The sequence below is a fragment of the Bipolaris oryzae genome, assembly GCF_000523455.1.
Source record: "Bipolaris oryzae ATCC 44560 unplaced genomic scaffold scaffold_26, whole genome shotgun sequence".
Lineage (NCBI taxonomy): Eukaryota > Fungi > Ascomycota > Dothideomycetes > Pleosporales > Pleosporaceae > Bipolaris > Bipolaris oryzae.
In genome coordinates, this window is record NW_006911302.1 from 167,718 (window position 1) to 185,539 (window position 17,822).

General features: G+C 50.3%; 6 protein-coding genes across 6 annotated transcripts; 4 read left to right on the plus strand and 2 right to left on the minus strand.

Moving 5' to 3' along the window:
- Positions 1 to 184: 184 nt before the first annotated feature.
- COCMIDRAFT_34390 (uncharacterized protein) lies at positions 185 to 1,085 on the minus strand (the record flags this gene model as incomplete). The annotated part of the gene is made up of 6 exons (XM_007687132.1): positions 185 to 263; positions 317 to 589; positions 637 to 775; positions 844 to 929; positions 984 to 999; positions 1,067 to 1,085. The coding sequence occupies 6 exons, from the start codon at positions 1,083 to 1,085 to the stop codon at positions 185 to 187; spliced, it is 612 nt and encodes a 203-aa protein (XP_007685322.1).
- Positions 1,086 to 2,455: 1,370 nt separating this feature from the next.
- Positions 2,456 to 2,749, minus strand: COCMIDRAFT_34392 (uncharacterized protein; the record flags this gene model as incomplete). The annotated part of the gene is made up of 3 exons (XM_007687133.1): positions 2,456 to 2,513; positions 2,573 to 2,640; positions 2,672 to 2,749. The coding sequence occupies 3 exons, from the start codon at positions 2,747 to 2,749 to the stop codon at positions 2,456 to 2,458; spliced, it is 204 nt and encodes a 67-aa protein (XP_007685323.1).
- A 260-nt stretch (positions 2,750 to 3,009) lies between these two features.
- On the plus strand, positions 3,010 to 7,037 carry COCMIDRAFT_2956 (uncharacterized protein; the record flags this gene model as incomplete). Its single annotated transcript, XM_007687109.1, has 4 exons — positions 3,010 to 4,006; positions 4,051 to 4,122; positions 4,170 to 4,388; positions 4,435 to 7,037. The coding sequence occupies 4 exons, from the start codon at positions 3,010 to 3,012 to the stop codon at positions 7,035 to 7,037; spliced, it is 3,891 nt and encodes a 1,296-aa protein (XP_007685299.1).
- Positions 7,038 to 9,465: 2,428 nt separating this feature from the next.
- COCMIDRAFT_34393 (uncharacterized protein) lies at positions 9,466 to 10,725 on the plus strand (the record flags this gene model as incomplete). Its single annotated transcript, XM_007687134.1, has 1 exon — positions 9,466 to 10,725. One exon carries the CDS (start codon positions 9,466 to 9,468, stop codon positions 10,723 to 10,725), a length of 1,260 nt encoding a protein of 419 aa, XP_007685324.1.
- Positions 10,726 to 12,245: 1,520 nt separating this feature from the next.
- On the plus strand, positions 12,246 to 15,581 carry COCMIDRAFT_2958 (uncharacterized protein; the record flags this gene model as incomplete). The annotated part of the gene is made up of 1 exon (XM_007687110.1): positions 12,246 to 15,581. One exon carries the CDS (start codon positions 12,246 to 12,248, stop codon positions 15,579 to 15,581), a length of 3,336 nt encoding a protein of 1,111 aa, XP_007685300.1.
- Positions 15,582 to 16,447: 866 nt separating this feature from the next.
- Positions 16,448 to 17,704, plus strand: COCMIDRAFT_88040 (uncharacterized protein; the record flags this gene model as incomplete). The annotated part of the gene is made up of 1 exon (XM_007687172.1): positions 16,448 to 17,704. The coding sequence occupies one exon, from the start codon at positions 16,448 to 16,450 to the stop codon at positions 17,702 to 17,704; it is 1,257 nt and encodes a 418-aa protein (XP_007685362.1).
- Positions 17,705 to 17,822: the final 118 nt, after the last annotated feature.

Sequence of the window (17,822 nt, forward strand, 5' to 3'; positions counted from 1 at the left end):
TAAGAGACGCCCCGCACTGTACTTCAAGTAATATTAAGAGCAGGGGTGTTTAGATATATGGAGTCCTCAGTCCATGTACTTGGGGAACAGATGGTGTTAGATTGGACATTTATTTATATTGGCTGTCATCTAGATGATCGGAACTTGGAGAGGCTGCTTACGAGCTGGCTAAATTTAGTTAAGCTTAGAATTTGCAGAGAGCCTGCAAAGTGTCCTTGGTGGTCTGCGAGGATTCCTTGACTATGTTGATGAGTGCCTTGAATCTGCGGAGTGTCAGTTGTTTGTGAAAGTCATGCAGAACCATGTGGTCACTCACTCAGGTGTGCCAGCTTCTCCAAACAATTCGTACAAAAAGCTCTCGCTCGTAGTAACGATAGCGCCTTCGTGTCTTAATCTTGCCAGGGCGATTGGAATCTCTTCCTTGTTGCAGCTGCTCACGCCGTCTGCGATGACATATACCTTGTGCTTTCGCCTGAGAAGATCCAGCGTGGTCTGGGTGATGCAGATGTGGCTCTCGATGCCAACCACGATGGCGGACAGCGGGCCGGGGGCGTTGAGAGAGTCGAGGACCCTTTCAACTTCCGGGGTACTAGAGAAATCAGCCTGAATCCCTAGGTCAATGGCATTGAGACATGCATCATGGAGAAGAGAGTTTTGTCAAGATGACAAACAGTCTTGACGCCATCGGGGGCATCCAGCTTCAGCTCTGGACACGTCTCGCCCAACCGTGCACGATTTTGGGTAGTTGCAACGACGGGGATGTTGAGCACCTGGCCTGGGGGAGGGGGGAGGGGTGTTGGTCAGCAGCAAGCGAGCAGGGTCATGGAAACATGCAAGACATACTTGCTCGAAGCAGCTTCTGTGCCGTTGCAATCACCTTGGGAAACTCATAGATGGCGGGGCGGAACTTTTCCTGCAAGTCGCAAATACTGGCAGATTATGAGCGGACATGTGGGTGAGTGTGGGAGTCGGCGGAGTCATACAAGAGGGCGGGGTTCGCTACGGTCCATCAGTCATGTCGGTGCACATGCAAGGTGGTTGCTCAGCCGTCAGTCTATGTATATACCTATGCGCTGCGGGGCCATGGCTGAAGAGGAGAATGTACGAAATGTTTTCAGCGGAGTGAGGGTGGGGCGTAGGTACAGCATGCGTGGGAGGAGCAGAAACGGGGCCTGGTGCGGCGCAGTCATGGTGGCGTGCAGCAGCAGCAGTAGCAGCAGTAGCAGCAGAAGCAGCAGCCGCCATGGCTCGGCTAGAGTACAGCGACATGGACATCGGCTGCGGCTTCCCCTGGGGTTCAACGCGCCTGCCGTTTCTGCCACTGCGACTGCCATTGCCACTGCGGCGGCCGTGCCCCGTGCCACCCCACGCCGCACGCACCTGCCGCCCTTGTGCTTGTGGCCTCTCCCCCTCCCAGAAATATTTCCGGCCATGTGAAACGGGCCCGGATTGCCCGCATATTGAGCCCCAATTTACTGCGTCAAAACATTTTCCCTGAGTCGGCGCGAGCCCTGGCATGACCACACGAGATTGTCCGAGACGGCCTCAGGAGAGGGCCGCTCTTGGCTGCCGGCAGCACGGTGCTGTCCCTGCATCCGTTCGCGCGGTACAGTCGGTCAAAGTGAGATGAGATGAGCGTCAGACGAGGCCAAAAATACTCTTTTTTGCTGTGCGAAGGCCGGTCTGCAGCAGCACATTGCTATCTACTTACATGCCTATGTACGTACAAGGCACAGTGCCAGCCCGTCTGACCTGGCATCCAACACGCCCCCCTACAATCTCACCAGAAGCTGCCATCCCTTGCCATGTACGCAATAAGGGGCTCCAGCGCCGTCCAGCCTGCCGCCGCCGCCCAGCGTGCTACTGCTACTCCTGCTGCTGCTGCTAATACTACTTCTACTACTACCTACTGCTTGGTGCTGATGCTTCCCAGCCAGCAACTGTGAACCCGACTCCGTGCTGCTGGAAGGATAGACGAGAACTACTAGCCTTGGGACATGGCTAGGTCCCGCCTAGTAAGCAGCGATGGGGCTGACGCAGTTGGGTGCTGAGCATGTGTAACGCGCTGAGGGTGCCAGTTGACCTGGTCGATTGCATTACACCTAGACTGAACGACGGTGGCGCTGTGGGCGTGTGCTTTCCCATCTGTCTTGTCTTTGCTCTGTGCTCCGAGCGCGGAGCAGGCTACCCGACGTCGTAGCCATGTCCGTCGTGATTAGTAGCCGTGGTGTTAATCGTTGTCATTGTTGGTGCAGGAAGCCCATGCGGCGGCCGAGTCTTGTCCAGATATCCAGGTACACTGTACATAGGTAGTGCTGCGAAGGTGCATACGCAGAGACTGATACTTTTACTTACACCCACCGCCCCTGCCCCGCAACAACGCAGCCCTCATGTGCTTATTAGATTGGAGCGCAAAGTGCATATAAGTCGGTCGAGAAGGCGCCCCTGTCGCCAGTCACGGTTCTGGTGTAGGTGACGGCACGCGCCCTCCCCAAAGCGCTCTAGACGTAGCCCTGTGCGTTTATCCCCCGTTAGGCCTACGCCCCATGCATTATACGTACTTTGTACTTACATACTGCAAGCAACAGAACCTCGCAGACAGACTGTTGCCCTTTTCTTCTGCACTGCTTCGCTCGCTGTCTGCAGTGCCCATCCTCCCCCACCCACCCACCACCACACCACCTGCGTCTGGCCCGTTGATTAGCGCCTGGCCCGCCCAACCACTCAGCGCCCCCCATTCCCACCACATCGTTCCCACCAGGCCAGCCCGGCAGGGGTTCTCTCCAGCACCAGCACCAGCACCAGCAACTCGCTCACCCGCCCAATTCAAGACGACACTCGCTGCAAAAGCGCCCGCCTCACTCACGCGCTGCCTCGACCTGCTCTGGAAGCACATCCCACCCTTCGTCTCCCCTTGTCTTTTGTCCTCTGCCCTGGCACAGCGAGCAGCGGCAGAAGCCCCTCCCGGAGTACCGCTCGATTTCCCCTACCCATCGGCCACTAAAGTTTATGACCAACCGCCGCCACAACAACCCCCAATATCTTTACATCCACCATCCCCAGCCCATCCACACCGACTCCCGCCCAACAAAGGACCACGCTGCGGCCCTTTACTCGCCCGCCCTCTGCCTGCCGCAGCAACCTCTGCGCTCGCACCTCCAGTACGCCCACCTGCCCCCGTATCTGCTGCTGCACCCCTTCTTGCAGCTTGCGCGCATCGACGAAGTGCATCAATCCCTCTCGCACACGCCCTTTCCAGCCGTAATTGTGTCTCCCCACTCGCTGAGCCCGCCGCCCCAGCGGGACTCAGGCCGCACCCACTCCAAGAAGCCTCCCGTCAAGACGGCACAGGCACCCAAAGATACCACAGATGGGCATAAGGATACAAAGCGCAGCGTGCCCAACTGCACGCCCACGGTGACATCAAACGGTGCTCCAAACATGGCAAGCAAGCGGGAACAGGCAGCTCCGCCGCCTCTCACCGACACACAGACACAGGCACAGGCGCGACCGCAGCGACCGTCCATAGTCTCGCACCACTCGAGCTCAGTCCCCTCTACTCCCTTGCAGGTCGCCCGTAAATACAACACGCCCTCACGCTCGCCCTCGCCCAACGGTGGTCTGGGTGGCCATTCGCCACGCTCCGTCTCCTCCGAAGCAAACGGCGCCATGCCTACCCTTAGGCCCGCTCGTCCCTTCAAATGCAGGTTCGAAACCAATGTTGGCATGCTGGGCCGGAGACGAATGCCTTACCAATCAGACGAGATATTGGACAAGGCCAAAGAGGAGCCCAAGAAGAGCTTGGACCCCCACGAAGACGACAAGTTGAGCGGTGACATGCGCGAGCTGTATGACCGGTTACTGCCCAAGCAGCAGGATAACGATACGCGAGAGCGCTTCGTGAAGAAGGTGCAGCGCATACTGGAAACGGAGTTTCCGGGCACTCAAATGATGGTTCATGTATTTGGGTCCTCGGGCAACATGCTATGGACATCGGAGAGCGATGGTAAGCGCCACGCTTTATACCGAATTCCGCGCTAATCCTGGTAGTTGACATTTGCATCCAAACGCCCATGAAAAGGCTAGAAGAGATGCACCCGCTGGCTGAGGCTCTCGACAAGCGTACGTGAGCAATGTCACTTTTGCTTGGCTGTTACTAACGTTCACAGATGGCATGGAACGTGTCGTGTGTATTCCCGCGGCCAAGGTCCGGATAGTAAAAGTCTGGGATCCCGAGCTGCAGCTCGCCTGCGATATCAACGTGAACAACGTCGCCGCAATCGAGAATACGCGCATGATCAAGACGTACATCCAGCTAGATGACCGCGTACGGCCATTGGCCATGATTATCAAATATTGGACAAAACGCCGTATCCTGAACGATGCTGGTAAGTGCACTGCAACACTCCTTGCTTCTCATTTAACCTTTGGCAGGCATTGGTGGCACAATCAGCTCGTATACGTGGATATGTATGATTCTCAACTTTCTTCAAACACGGGATCCGCCGGTTCTACCCAACCTACATGAGCTCCCTCAGCGAGCGCGAGACGGAGCAACCGGCCAGCCGTCATTGTCAAGTTTCGCCGATGATGTTGGAAAGCTGAGAGGCTTTGGTGAAAATAACAGGGAAAGTCTGGGCCAGTTGCTCTTTCACTTCTTCCGTTTATATGGACATGAGGTAGATTATGAAAAAGAGACAATCTCGGTGCGCCAGGGTAAACGCATACCAAGAGAAGAAAAAGGCTGGCACCCGGGCGGTGGTCAGAAGGAAGGCGTCAACCGCCTTTGTGTAGAGGAGCCCTTTAACATTGACCGAAACCTGGGGAACTCAGCAGATGACTACGCGTGGCGTGGGATACATTTGGAGATACGTCGTGCTTTCGATTTGCTCGCAGACGGCCAGCAGCTCGACAAAGTGTGTGAACAGTTCGAGTACCCCCCTGAAGAAAAGTCCAACGCCATCTTCAAAAAACCGCAGTCACAAAAGGCGATCATCACTTCGAGTGTACCAAGTCGCAATGGCCGAGGTGGTTCCAACTCGCGCGGAGGCAGAGGCGGTTTCAGCCTCAAGGGTCAACACGGAAACAGCAGACGTTCTTCTAACAGCTCGAATTACAGTCAGGGCCGCCCGCCCTTTCTGCACAGTCCACCCATTCCTGCGAGTGCTGGTCCAGAATACTTCAGCTTCCCTCGAGGTATTCACGACCAGCTCCATGATCAGCTATACCAGCAATACCAGATGTTGGAAATGCAGTCAAATTCTTTGCGTGCGCAGTTGGCCGCTCAGCAGCATGCTCAGCAAGCACACCAAGTAAGGGCTGCTCAGATGCATGCCCATGCCGTTGCTCAGGCACAAGCACAAGGAAGAGCACCAAACAGCGCGAGCGGATCACCTCAAAAGTCGCAGTATGTTAATGGGCGTCAAAGCCCTAGGTTGGCTGAGCGTGGAATACCGCCAAACGCTCTCCCTCAGGGATTCCTATACCACTACCCTGGCTTCTACAACCCCTCTCAGGTGGATATCAACGGATCACAGGACGGCTCACGGACAAACCCATCTTCGCCATCTCTGAGCAGCAGCATGCCTGGTGTACATCGAGGTGTTCACCGCGCGTCGAATGCTAGTGAGACAACCTCACTTCGTTCGCATTCGCAGCCACCACGTAACGCTGCTCAGCAGCCTGTCATTGTAGGGTATCCGCCTATGCCCCAGTTCGTTGACCCAAGTATGTTTGCCGGCTACACCATCGCACGGTCTTCGCAAGATCTCTCAACTGCACAAGTCACGTCAGATGTTCCAGTAAATCCAATGGTTGCTCAGCAAGAGTCAGCCCCATCTTCGGATAATGGCTCACCGAAGGACTACGTGGGCTATTCCGTGGCAGAACAGCCGCAGCCACAGCCGCAGCCAACGCCGGTGCGCTCATTACAAGAGTACACTGTGTCGGCAATTCCATCTTTCAGCGAACTGGCCCAGCGCCGCAGACGGGTGTCGCCAGAGATTACCCAGCCTCTTTTGAACACTGCATTGCGGCGGGTAACAAGATCACCTTCTCCATTGGGAGGCCATATGCGAAGTTATTCGAGCGGTGTTGCCCAGCCAAACGACGCCGTGCCTGAGCAGCGCAAGTCGCGCGTTGACTCTGTACGGCCTGCGCCTGTTGATAACGGTCCAGTAATTGTCAATGGCTCGTTTCCCACGCAGTCTCGTCCTAAGGGTGACACATTTGACACCGCTCCACCTGAGGCGCCACCTTCAGCCCCGCTTGCTATGTATCCTGACGACCAGGCCATTCAACAGATTCAACAGCTCCAGGCACGTCAGCAATTAGTACTCCAGGAAATGCAGAGGCAAAAAGTGGTAGAGAACATGGGGCCTCCCATTGTTAATGGATCCACGAATGGGCACCGATCACTGGATTTGAATGGCATGCAGCGCGCACCTGTTGAAAGCCAGCAGCCATTTCCTGCAGTTGGCGATGCCTGGGTAAATTACGAGATACCCAACAGTCACCACGGTGACCGCGTTGAAGACGTATCGCCAACCCGTATGGTTCCTCATCCTCAGTGGGCTGCGCCTGCATACCCCAATGGTCTGCCACCCCTAGAAACAACAAATGTGCAGCGAGCGCATCCCCAGGAGGTCAAATCTGCAACTATTCCTTTGTTGTCACCAGTGTTTGAGACTCGCACGCCCTCTCCAACTGCCACACGTTCTTCCGAACTCACCAAGGTTGTGAATAGCAGCAATGGGCACAAGTCACAGTCAAAATCAAACAATCAGCAGCCACATCGCCGCGGATCAGTTACAGGCGGATCGAACGGCAACGGCAAGGATAACCGCAATGGCCAGCAACAAAAAGCTACTCAAAACCACGAGCGCACAAACAAAGCGAATGCAGGGAGCTCTAGCCCTAGCTCTTGGCAACAACAGGCTCCCCGTAAGAAGGGGAAGAACAAGAAACCAAGGGCGCCAGAGCAGAAAGCCATGGGTGAGCCATTGCCTGCTAATGCTGCTGATCGGAAAGGTGGTTAATACGTTTCCACTTTCATCATTTGAAGAATGCTTTTTGTGCCGGTTGTGAAAGGCCATACTCGGTTGTTTTTCTGGATATCGCGAAAGCAAAACAAGACGTCCACTTTGGTTCGGCAGTCCAGCGTTTTCCTCGGTAACGTCTCTATGCCCAGATCCCGCAAAGCCATTCGCTATTGTCAGGAGATGCTGTCAGCGCCCACGAACTGAACTGCGAAATGTGTAAAGGAAAAGAAGAAAAAAGGAGAAAAAAAAGACTTGCGCCATGGTTCTCCCACGTGGCCTTGATGACGTTGGCATTGTCGTTATACTCGGCGTCGCGAAAAGGACGCGGCCGCGCAGAGCGTTGTTTGTTCCTCTCACATTTGAGCGGCGTTGTTAACCTTTTTTGTTCGAGCGCGAAAACACACATGCATGTTATCGCATCAATTTGGAGTTTTTCTTTTTTGCTGTTTATTTTTTATTCGTACGTTGAGGTCTTCTCTCTTTATCAGGCTCATTTCATACGGGATATATTGGTACGGCAAAGCGTGGTGTGTCTTTTGATTTCCTTTTTTTTTAAACCCCTCAAAACACTTGAGGTCGCAGGCTGGAAAAGACGCATATGTGCATGCGCGTGTGTGAATGTTCATTCATGGGCTGGCTCATTGTGATGGTTTGGGTTTTCTTTGTTATTATGGGATTTTTTTTCTCGTCCGGTTCATAAGGGGGAGGCGAGGGAGGTCTTAAATCATTGGTTCAAACGGATGGTCGGTCGGGCGATGGTGGACGGGAGGGCGCCATGTATAGATAAAAAGAAAGAACGACCAGGAACACAGTGGTTGGTGATGGGGGAGGAAGGGGACAAAGGGTTCCAAATGTCCATATGGCAATGGCTTTTGCTTTGTATCTTTGATGTCTTCCGCGGATGAAAATGGGTAGAGAAATGATAAATTGTTAAAAGTTATGAAGGGTTGCATTTGATATATGTTGAAGTAGAAAGTTAAGGAGATGATGCGTTGTACATTTTACCTTGGGGGGGAGTTTTTTTTTCTTCTTTGTACATGTAGATGATAGCACTGGATATTTGTATACTTATCTCTCTCTCTCTCCCCTTTGTACCACATCATCCTACATACCTTCTCCAACCCGCATCCACAAAACAATCTTTTTTCCTCATCACACACCACTCCCTCCGAGATTCTTCACTCTCCAACCAACGTAGATCTAGATACAATCTCCAACCACAATTCTTGCTCAATCAAGTCCAGTCCAGTCCAGTCCTTCCCTGTAGTAATGGAAATCCCTGACTTGGCCGAGCATACATGGAAGAGTCGTATTCGCTTGTATACGGGAAAGAAGGGGATTGCTGCTGGGGAATGGTGGTGAGTCTTAGTGTAGGGTAAAAATGGGAAGATTGGGATGGGGAGGGGGGCTTGTTTGTGTGGATTGGACATGTTTTTGAGGAGGGGGGGTGGGATGTCTGGAGAGGAGGTGGTGTGAGGTGGGTGGGATTTTGAGGGGAAAGGCGCGGATGGTGTATGATTGATTGATTGGTTTGGGGTTTGTGGGGTTGATGGCTTGTGTGTTGTAGATGGCGGTGGTGAGAATTTATATGATTTTCTTCTATTTTTTGCTGTTGGCATGTTTTATAGCGAGGGGATGTGGGGGGGTGTTTGATGATTTCGTTGTGTGGATGGTTGGTCGGGATATGGTGGTACATCTTGTTTTTGTGGGTGATGTGCTAGTATCGCGTTGACATGATGAGAAGCTCATATGTGAGGTGATTTGTGGCTTCCTGGAAGCATGTTCTGGGAATTAGGAATCCTTGTTCTCTAGAATTCCAGATGTCAAGGACATGATATTCGTTGAGGTCAAAATATGAATGATTGCGGTAGTGCTAATAATCACGTTTCTTGGAGAAGAACACTTTGTGGTTTTATCTTTTCCGTTAAAACTCCAGTAACTAAGAATGACTACTCTTCTATGGAACCATTTTGTAAAGTTCAGTCACTTGCAATCATTGACTAATCCCAGTGAATGTCGACAATGACGTCATATTGTATGTACTTTTACAAGTGTCAGCTCAGCACGCTGCTGTAATGCGCCTCGCCCTATACGGCATTGGTATGATTCAGCCAGTGGATGCACATCAAAAACTAGCGTACATATGACGATGAGACTGCGCACGGTTTGATACGGAAAGAAATTGTTGGTCTAGAGCTCCGCGACTTCCGATGATTTGATCTTGCACGTTGCACGCTTGACATACGCTTATTACAACAGCACATTCCAAACTCAATTTTTTGAAAGATTCTCTTTTCGTGAAAGCCTCAGATACAGAAACAACTTTTTTCTTCTTCCGAAACAAACATCCCCTACAAGGCTGGGTACTTCTTTGGACTGACGTCATATTGAGACCACTAAATCCTTTCTCGATACCGAGAACAACATGCCGGAGATAATCCTCTCAATCAATGCGGGTTCGTCTAGTGTCAAGATATCAGTATACAAGACACCAGAAAATGGCTCTTCGGTACCAGTGCAACTTGCCGAGGCGACCGTCGAAGGTCTGACCGCACCGCCTGCAAAATTAAAATACGAGCGCGGCGACGAGAAGATCAAGGGGAAAGAGCTGGAGAATGTCAAATCGCAAGAAGACGGATTCCGATATATCCTCGAGCACCTGACGAATGACAAGAACCTTAAGGAGCTAAACCACACAGACGACATCCGATTCACGTGTCATCGCGTTGTGCATGGCGGTGACTATCCCAGAAGCCAGGTCATCGACAAAGAGACGTACTATCACATTGAGGAACTCTCTGATCTGGCGCCACTCCACAACGCCCCCGCACTTACCATTGTCCGGGCTGTAGCAGAGGCTTTACCGCATGCCAAGAACATTGCATACTTTGACTCTTCATTCCACAACACGCTACCCGATTACATATGTACATACCCCATTGACCAGGAAGTGGCACAAAAGAACAAACTTCGAAAGTACGGGTTCCATGGTATCAGCTACTCATTCATCGTCAATGCAGTGGCCGAACATCTCAAGAAGCCAGTCGATCAGGTCAACATCATCGCCCTACATCTTGGCTCAGGCGCGTCCGCTTGTTGCATCAAAAACGGAAAATCACTGGATACGACCATGGGCCTAACTCCTCTCGCCGGCCTACCTGGTGCCACACGTTCGGGTTCTATTGACCCGTCATTAATGTTCCACTACACGCACAGCGCAGGAAAACCATCGCATAGTTCAAGCGAGAAGATGCACATCACCCAAGCAGAAGAAATCTTGAACAAGCAAAGCGGATGGAAGAGTCTAACCGGCACCACTGATTTCGGTAGAATCAGCTCTTCGGATCGGTACGAGGACAAGCTCGCTTTCAACATCTTTGTCGATCGTATTCTCAACTACGTCGGTCCGTACTTCACGAAGCTAGATGGCGAGGTGGATGCGCTTGTTTTTGCGGGAGGCATTGGCGAGAAGGGCGGGAAATTGAGGCAAGCGGTTGTGCAGGGTGTCAAGTGTCTAGGCTTCGCGGTTGATGAGAAGAAGAATGAGGTTCAGGTAGAGGATGTGGCCACGGATATAAGTGCAAGTGGTGCGAGGTACAAGACGCTGGTTGTTCAAACGGATGAGCAGCTGGAGATGGCAAGGGGTGTGTTGGTGGATAAAGACCGTTTTGTAGGGAAGAAATAATTTTGAAGAGAGATACATGGCTTTGGTGATAATCACAACCTCTAATATCCATCCGTATTTATATCTTTACATATATTGATGCGTTTGTACACATGTATAAAGGGTCCACGTCCTACTGAGACGGTTACGGTGTATCGGCAGAGGAAATGTCGGTGGCAGATGCCCATGGTGTATTGGAAGTAGAGCTTGGGTACTATCTACGCATTTTTAGTTCAATGCCTGAAATACTAGGAAGATGAGACCGTACTATGGTGCCGTGAAATCCATCTTTTCCGTGCTATCCTGATAACGAGAACGAACATGGGTATCGTGAGTTGTACGAGTAGAGTGGCAAGAGCTATACGTGCTTTGAGGGACCAGTTGGTCATACTGATGATTTTTGCTTAAGGGGAGGATGAAGTGAGTTTGAACGACTTGGAAGGAGCGAATGTCTCCGTTGATGGTGCATAATGGCGAGGATGAGCACGCTTTTGATACACAACCCTAATCCAGAATCTGGATGTTCTTAGATTTCTTATGGGGCTGATGAAGGCATCGCACGAATGTTTTTGGGGCGGAGTATATCCAGATTCTGGTGTATGGCCTTATGTCGTGTTTCGAGGAACCAGATTCTGGTATTTAGCACGACGGGGAAGTGAAGGGCAGATTCCGAAAGTCCAATCTTCCGAAAAGCCAATCGCTAGTCGCCTGCTCCCTCCTGCGTATCAGTTCTCCAACACGACTACCCAAACAGTCTCAATTACACCAAACGTCGATCTTCTTCCTCTTTAGGCCATCCTGTCTTAGTATGCGTAGTAGCATAGTGCAGTGATTACAGGGGTGGCGTGGAGCCAACATGGCATTCGAGGCTGAGCAAGGTTGTCACCACAATCTGCTCAATTCCAGATTCTGGTCTGCATTGCAATGTTCTGGGTGGCCTGTGTGCTGATCAAATGCATCATGTCGCATATCTTCACATTGTGGCTGATGCACCTGATAGTGATTGGTCGAATCAAAGAGCGAGGCGGAGCAAACCGGTCAAGCAAAGACAGCTCAGCCTTCAGCCCCCGAAGGACTCGAGAACGCTCAGCCAATCAATCGATATCCAGATTCTGGATTGTTAACCGGGAGCTCCCCTTCTGAGAGCCAGTGTTCCAGAATCTGTTTTTACGGATTCCATATTTCACATTCCTGATCCCCAGATCCTCTCCTCGGATCCACTATCACGAGAGGTGTTCGATCTAGCCTTAGGTCGAGAAGACGTTGCAAACCCATTTCTTCCTTCTACAGTCTAACAAATTGTAAGCTAGCCATGCCGAAGACAAAACACCCGCGAATATCTCGAATAGAATGGGATCATCACAAAGAGAAGATTCAAAGGCTATATCTATCTGAAGATAAAAGTTTGATGGGACAAGATGGCGTTATTGAAATCATGAAAAGAGAGGGCTTCTCTGCAAGGTAAAATCATATAACCCCTCAAACATAAGCTTTGGGTTGATCTAATTTGTTTAAGTAAACCACAATACGAAGCCCAGTTCATGCGATGGGGCTTCAAGAAGAAGTTGACTCGCGAAACATGGCATACCATTGGACAAATCATCAAGAACCGGGATGAAGCTGAGCGCATTAGCCACGTATACGCCTATGGGAAGAGACTTCTCAGCGACAAAGTGAAGAAAGAGACGGCCCGATATAAGACTTGTGATGAAAATGGAGAGTGCTGTACGAAGCGACTGTTGCCCGCCGGCATTGAAGTCCGGTCGGATGAGGAGGAAGTTGAAGAAACCATCCTCAGCCTAGAACCCCAAAACATCCATTCAAACAACCCATTAGCCACACAGCCTCCAGTAGAGACGCATGCTCTCGGGGCACCCTGGAATCCGGCACCCAGCCCTGGCTCTTTCCAGCCAATTGATCCCCAAGTTTTCGAGCTCATAGTCATGAACACTCGTCCAAGTCCTATTCAGGTTGACGAATGGTCCCAAAATGCCAAAATCTGGGAGACTGCATCACTGGTATCGTCCTCTCAGCCAAGTCCGTTCAATCGATGCGATGATGTTTTTGGACACTTGTCCCTTGGAACGTCGACGTTCGAGAAAGTATGCACCATACCTCGGAACACCATCGCTTTATTCACCAACCTCAACACCCCACTATTCCGTGAATTCCGGGCTTTGTTGAAAGACAACCAACCCAAGATCTTTGCTTCAATCAACCAGATGAGACATCTACTCCCAAGCGAGCCAAACCAACTTCAAAAGGCTTCTGTGGATCTGGTCATCCTGAAGCAGATACTCTATCTTCTCATGAACAACTTCGCTGGCTCCGACTATGCGGTGTTCGATACCATTTTCGAGCAAGTTAGGCAGTTTCCTGTTGCTCATATGGAGGATATGCTGGACGCGCTACCTGATCCATACGCAGCAGCACTTCAGCAAAGTATCTTGACCATCGCCATCAAGTCCAACATACTAGCCCTTGTGGAGGTCATTTTGAGAAGAGGTCTTGACAGCGATCGGGTCACTTGCCGCTTTTTTGGCCAAGAATTCACGCCTCTTGGATTAGCATGCATGTTTCGTCATCTAGAGGTCGTGAAAGCTCTTCTACGTGCAGGTGCCGATCCGAACCGGACTCCGACTCGTGGATTTGAGGCGACGCCTGTTACATATCTGCTTCGTCATAGCTCCCGACACAGCGAGGTTATATTCCCACCAGTTGTGTGCAACATCCTACAACAACTCCTAGATCATCATGCTAAGATGTTTTGGAGTGATATTGTGGAAGCGAAGTTTTGGGCAAGCACAAACCTTTTGGATATCTTCATACATCACAATAAGCTTCCGGTCAATTTTCAAATTACAAGCATCCGTGTTGAGAAACTAGATCAGGAATGGCTTGAGATCAGCAGTTTCTGTCAACAGGAAAAGATAACAGCTGCCCTTCAGTCAATCTTAGGGATCAGTTCAATTTTACCCAATTGTAACGATATACCCAAGAGTTCGATGATCCCTCTCCTTCGGGACGCTTCGTACAAAGGCAACTTGAGTTTAATCGAATTTCTTCTGGAACGGATAGGACTTACTCCAGACTCTACATGTTTGTGTGCGGCTGCTCGTGGAAATCAGCCGCTGTTGGTCAAAAAGTACTTACAGATGGGAATGGACATCACTAAATCATCCCAATATTCACAAATCAAAAATCGTGTTGTGAAAACTCTCTCTTCAAACGTAGATCCGTATCTACTAGAGGGCTATTGGGTTAAAATGGAAACAACCACACCATTTGCCGAAGCTATTAGATCGGATAGCCAAGAGATGATTAACCTCTTAAAGAGTCATGACGTTCTCAACACAGTTACGGACATGGACAATTTTGGACCAGCTATACTTGCTGCTGCTGAAACAGGAAATACAGACATAGTCCAAGAACTACTTGAGACATACGAAAAAGGCTGTCGGGACACCTCGAAATTACCCTTTGCCAAACTTTCTAAATTCTGTTGGAAATTCCTCAGTCAGGCTATGACTGTTGCTGTTTTGGGAGGCCGCGAGGGCATTGTAGAATGTCTAATGGCGGCTGGCTCACCGCCAGACTACATTAGTCTTGCGGCTGCAATCTTGACGCGTAATATACGGCTTTTCGAATTATTCCTTGATACAGCACAATCTTTCGATCAACGTGCTGGGCTTGCAGCCCTTGCTGTGCGTTGGGGTAGTCAGCATGTTCTCGAACTCTTGAGTGTTCGTGGAGTTTCTTTCGATGAAGACCACATCGATCTGGACTATCTCAACTTACCGGCATTGGAGTGGACGACTTCAACTCTCAACGCAGCCATGGAGAGAGATGATCAAGACATATTCCATCTGCTACTCAACAATGGGGTGAACTGTAATGCGTATTCCAGGGGCTTTCTGCCCTCACCTTTGGAAAAAGCGATCGACTGCGACCGTGAGACGTGCGCTTACACGCTACTCAAGTATGGTGCGGACCCAAGAGACCCTGGTGCACTCTCCGCTGCTTTGAGAAAATCTCATACTGAACTGGCTGAAGCAATTTTGAAGTCGTTCAAAGAACTACATCCTCATCACAATGGAGACTTTGTAATCCCAGCCTTGTGTGATATGATTGAACAACAGAACGAGAAATTGGTTAGGATGCTCGTAAGCTACATCCATCCGAACATTTTAGCATGCCAAGGACATCTAACTCAACATCTCATGCCACTTGGGTCGGTGATTGCTACGGGTAACGTCAAGATTGTACAAATCTTGTTGGAGTCCGGTATCGATCCTGATAGCACTGTCGAAATCGAAAATTTCGATACAAATGGAGGCCGATTGAACGCTGTATTGAAGGCAATATCGACTGGGAACCTCACTATGGTGCAAGTTCTGCGCGAGGCTGGAGCGGACTTGAAGTTCAGTGCAACAGTTGGCATAACGCGCACATCACTACAATTGGCTATTGAACTGGGCCACTTTGAAATTGTTGAGTACCTTCTCAACCAAGATGTCGATGTCAACGCACCACCTTGCATCTGGGAAGGGGGCACCGCTCTCCAATTTGCTGCCAAGACTGGTTCCGTCCGCATAGCAGAACTGCTTTTTGAACGCGGTGCCGAAATCAATCATCCAGGCAGTAAATACGTTGGCAGGACTGCGTTCGAATTTGCAGCAGAAAATGGAAGAATAGACATGCTACTTTGGCTATTCCATCAAGGCGTGGATATTGCGTCAGACGGTGGGAAACAAGTCAGTAGAGCGTGTATTTTCGCGGAAGAAAACGGACAGATAGCGGCACGAGATCTAGTTAAACAGCTCGGCATGGAAGCACAACAGAACTTTGTTTCTACTTCATATCAGACTTTCTGGTAGGAGGTGCTATGCTGATGTACAGCAAGCAGTTACATAGTCAATTGCATTATCAGCCAAATATCGAACCTATGCTCGCAATGTCGCTACTGAAACAAAAGAGTGTCCAAGATACGCTACACGCGTTGAGAAGGTCGAGGGCTGTAATCACCTAGAGTGAATCTGGGTACCAGCAAATGAACAATGTGCATGAAGGCAAGATGCCGGAAGAAAGAGATTAAGATGAAGGAAATAAAGCCGATAGATGTCATTGTAAAACTGTTGCGATTAAGAACGTAGGAAGGGATGATGACATTCTGTTTGACTTATGTATGCGTATGAGTGCACAAAGTTATGTAGGTACCCAGTAACTGAAACAACGTTGCCCTAACCTCTACGAGATCTATAATAAGAAATAGGTGTCAACGCAATCTGCCGGAAAAAGGTCGGTATCATATCCATTGTAATCAATAACGCCAGCAACAGGTGTATTTGGAAGTGACAAAGGTTGCTTACTCTAGATACCGTCACGTGATACTGTAGCTGACAGCCACAGCCAATGAAAGCTTCTGGTGGCCTGTGGGTGTTGCTTATAAACATGCGGAAGACCCGGATGTTGGTGCATCCGGCTGCCGGTGACATTACAAACCTCATTTTCCTCTCGCGACGCGATTGCAGCCGACGCGAGCATAACATCTTCGTCCATTTTTGGCCCTCGCTTTGAAGACTGTAATAGAGATGTAGAAGTGCTTCAGAGTTTCGGTCCGTTTTCAAAGAGAAATGTATATGTATAGCTAACGTTTCATCTCCTTAACCTCATTCAACATCCTGCGTTTTAGCATCTCTTTCCCAAAATACCCATCACTTTGTTAATTATTTGACATTCAATCATGACCGAAGAGCGCAACATCATCGTGCTCGGTGCTTCAGGCGCTGGCCTTCAAGCAGCCCACTACATCCTCAAGCATATACTACCTGCTCTCAAAGCCAAGAATGATGCCAAGTACCACGTCTATATCATCGCGCCATCATCGACTTGGTACTTTAGAAATGCTTCGCCTCGCGTCGCAGCTTCAACTGACCGCATGTCGACCGAAAAAGTCTTGTTCAAGCTGCACGATGCTTTCAAGCAGTACTCCAAGGAAGACTTTAGCTTTGTCGAAGCTACTGCAACTGGTCTTGACACATCAGCACAGCAAGTCTCATATCGCAGCAAATATGGACAGGAGGACCAGAATTTGCCGTATCACGCCTTGATTGTTGCTACAGGCAGTAGCACCTACTTTCCCGCTTTCTCCATGAGTGGAGATGCTCAAGCTACTCTCGACTCGGTCGCTTCGACCAACGAGAAGGTGGCGTCAGCGAAGAAGATTGTCATTGCTGGAGGCGGAGCGACAGCCGTGGAATTTGCTGGTGAAGTTGCCGAGCATCGCAATGGCAAGCCGGGATGGTTTAGCAAAGTCGTGCCAAAAGTCGAGGTCACTTTGGTCACATCTGATGCGAAGCTCCTCCCTGGTCTACGCCCTGCAATTGCCCAAACAGCAGAACGCAAGCTCAACGCTCTCGGTGTAAAGGTCATCTACAACACGCGTGTAACCGAGTCCACGTCCAAAGAAGATGGTCAGACTGTAATGACGCTCCAGAATGGAGGCAAGCTGGATGCAGATCTCTACGTGCCTGCCTATGGTGTCCGGCCAAACTCTTCATGGCTTCCGAAAGAGCTCCTCGATAACAAGGGCTACCTCATCACCGGCTCCACTCTTCGTGTCGATGCAGCAGGTCCCCGTGTGTATGCCCTTGGCGATATCGGCTCCTACTCACGCAACAACTACTTCGATATCTTGAATGGTCTACCTGTTCTTGTCACCAACCTCAAGCGTGACTTGCTGTCTTTTGACCCCACACGCCCTGATGCGAAGCCCAAAGGAAAAGATCGGGAATTTAAGCCCGACACGAGGGAGTCAATGGTAGTCCCGATTGGAAGTGGTGGTGGTGTTGGCGCCCTCATGGGTTGGAGACTGCCAAATTTTGTAGTCTGGATGGCTAAGGGTAGGGATTATATGGTGGGTATGAGTGGGCTTTCTACTTCAGGTGGCGCCAGTGTCAAGAAGGAGGTCAAGTGGACTGCTGAAGAGGCTGCCATCTGATTGTTATAGAAGATATCGGGGGGGCGTTGATGAACGTTCTGGAGTTTAAGCTCTATATCCTTTTTTGTAGTTATTACTAGTAATGCCTTAGAGCGTAATACATTGATATTTTTCCGAG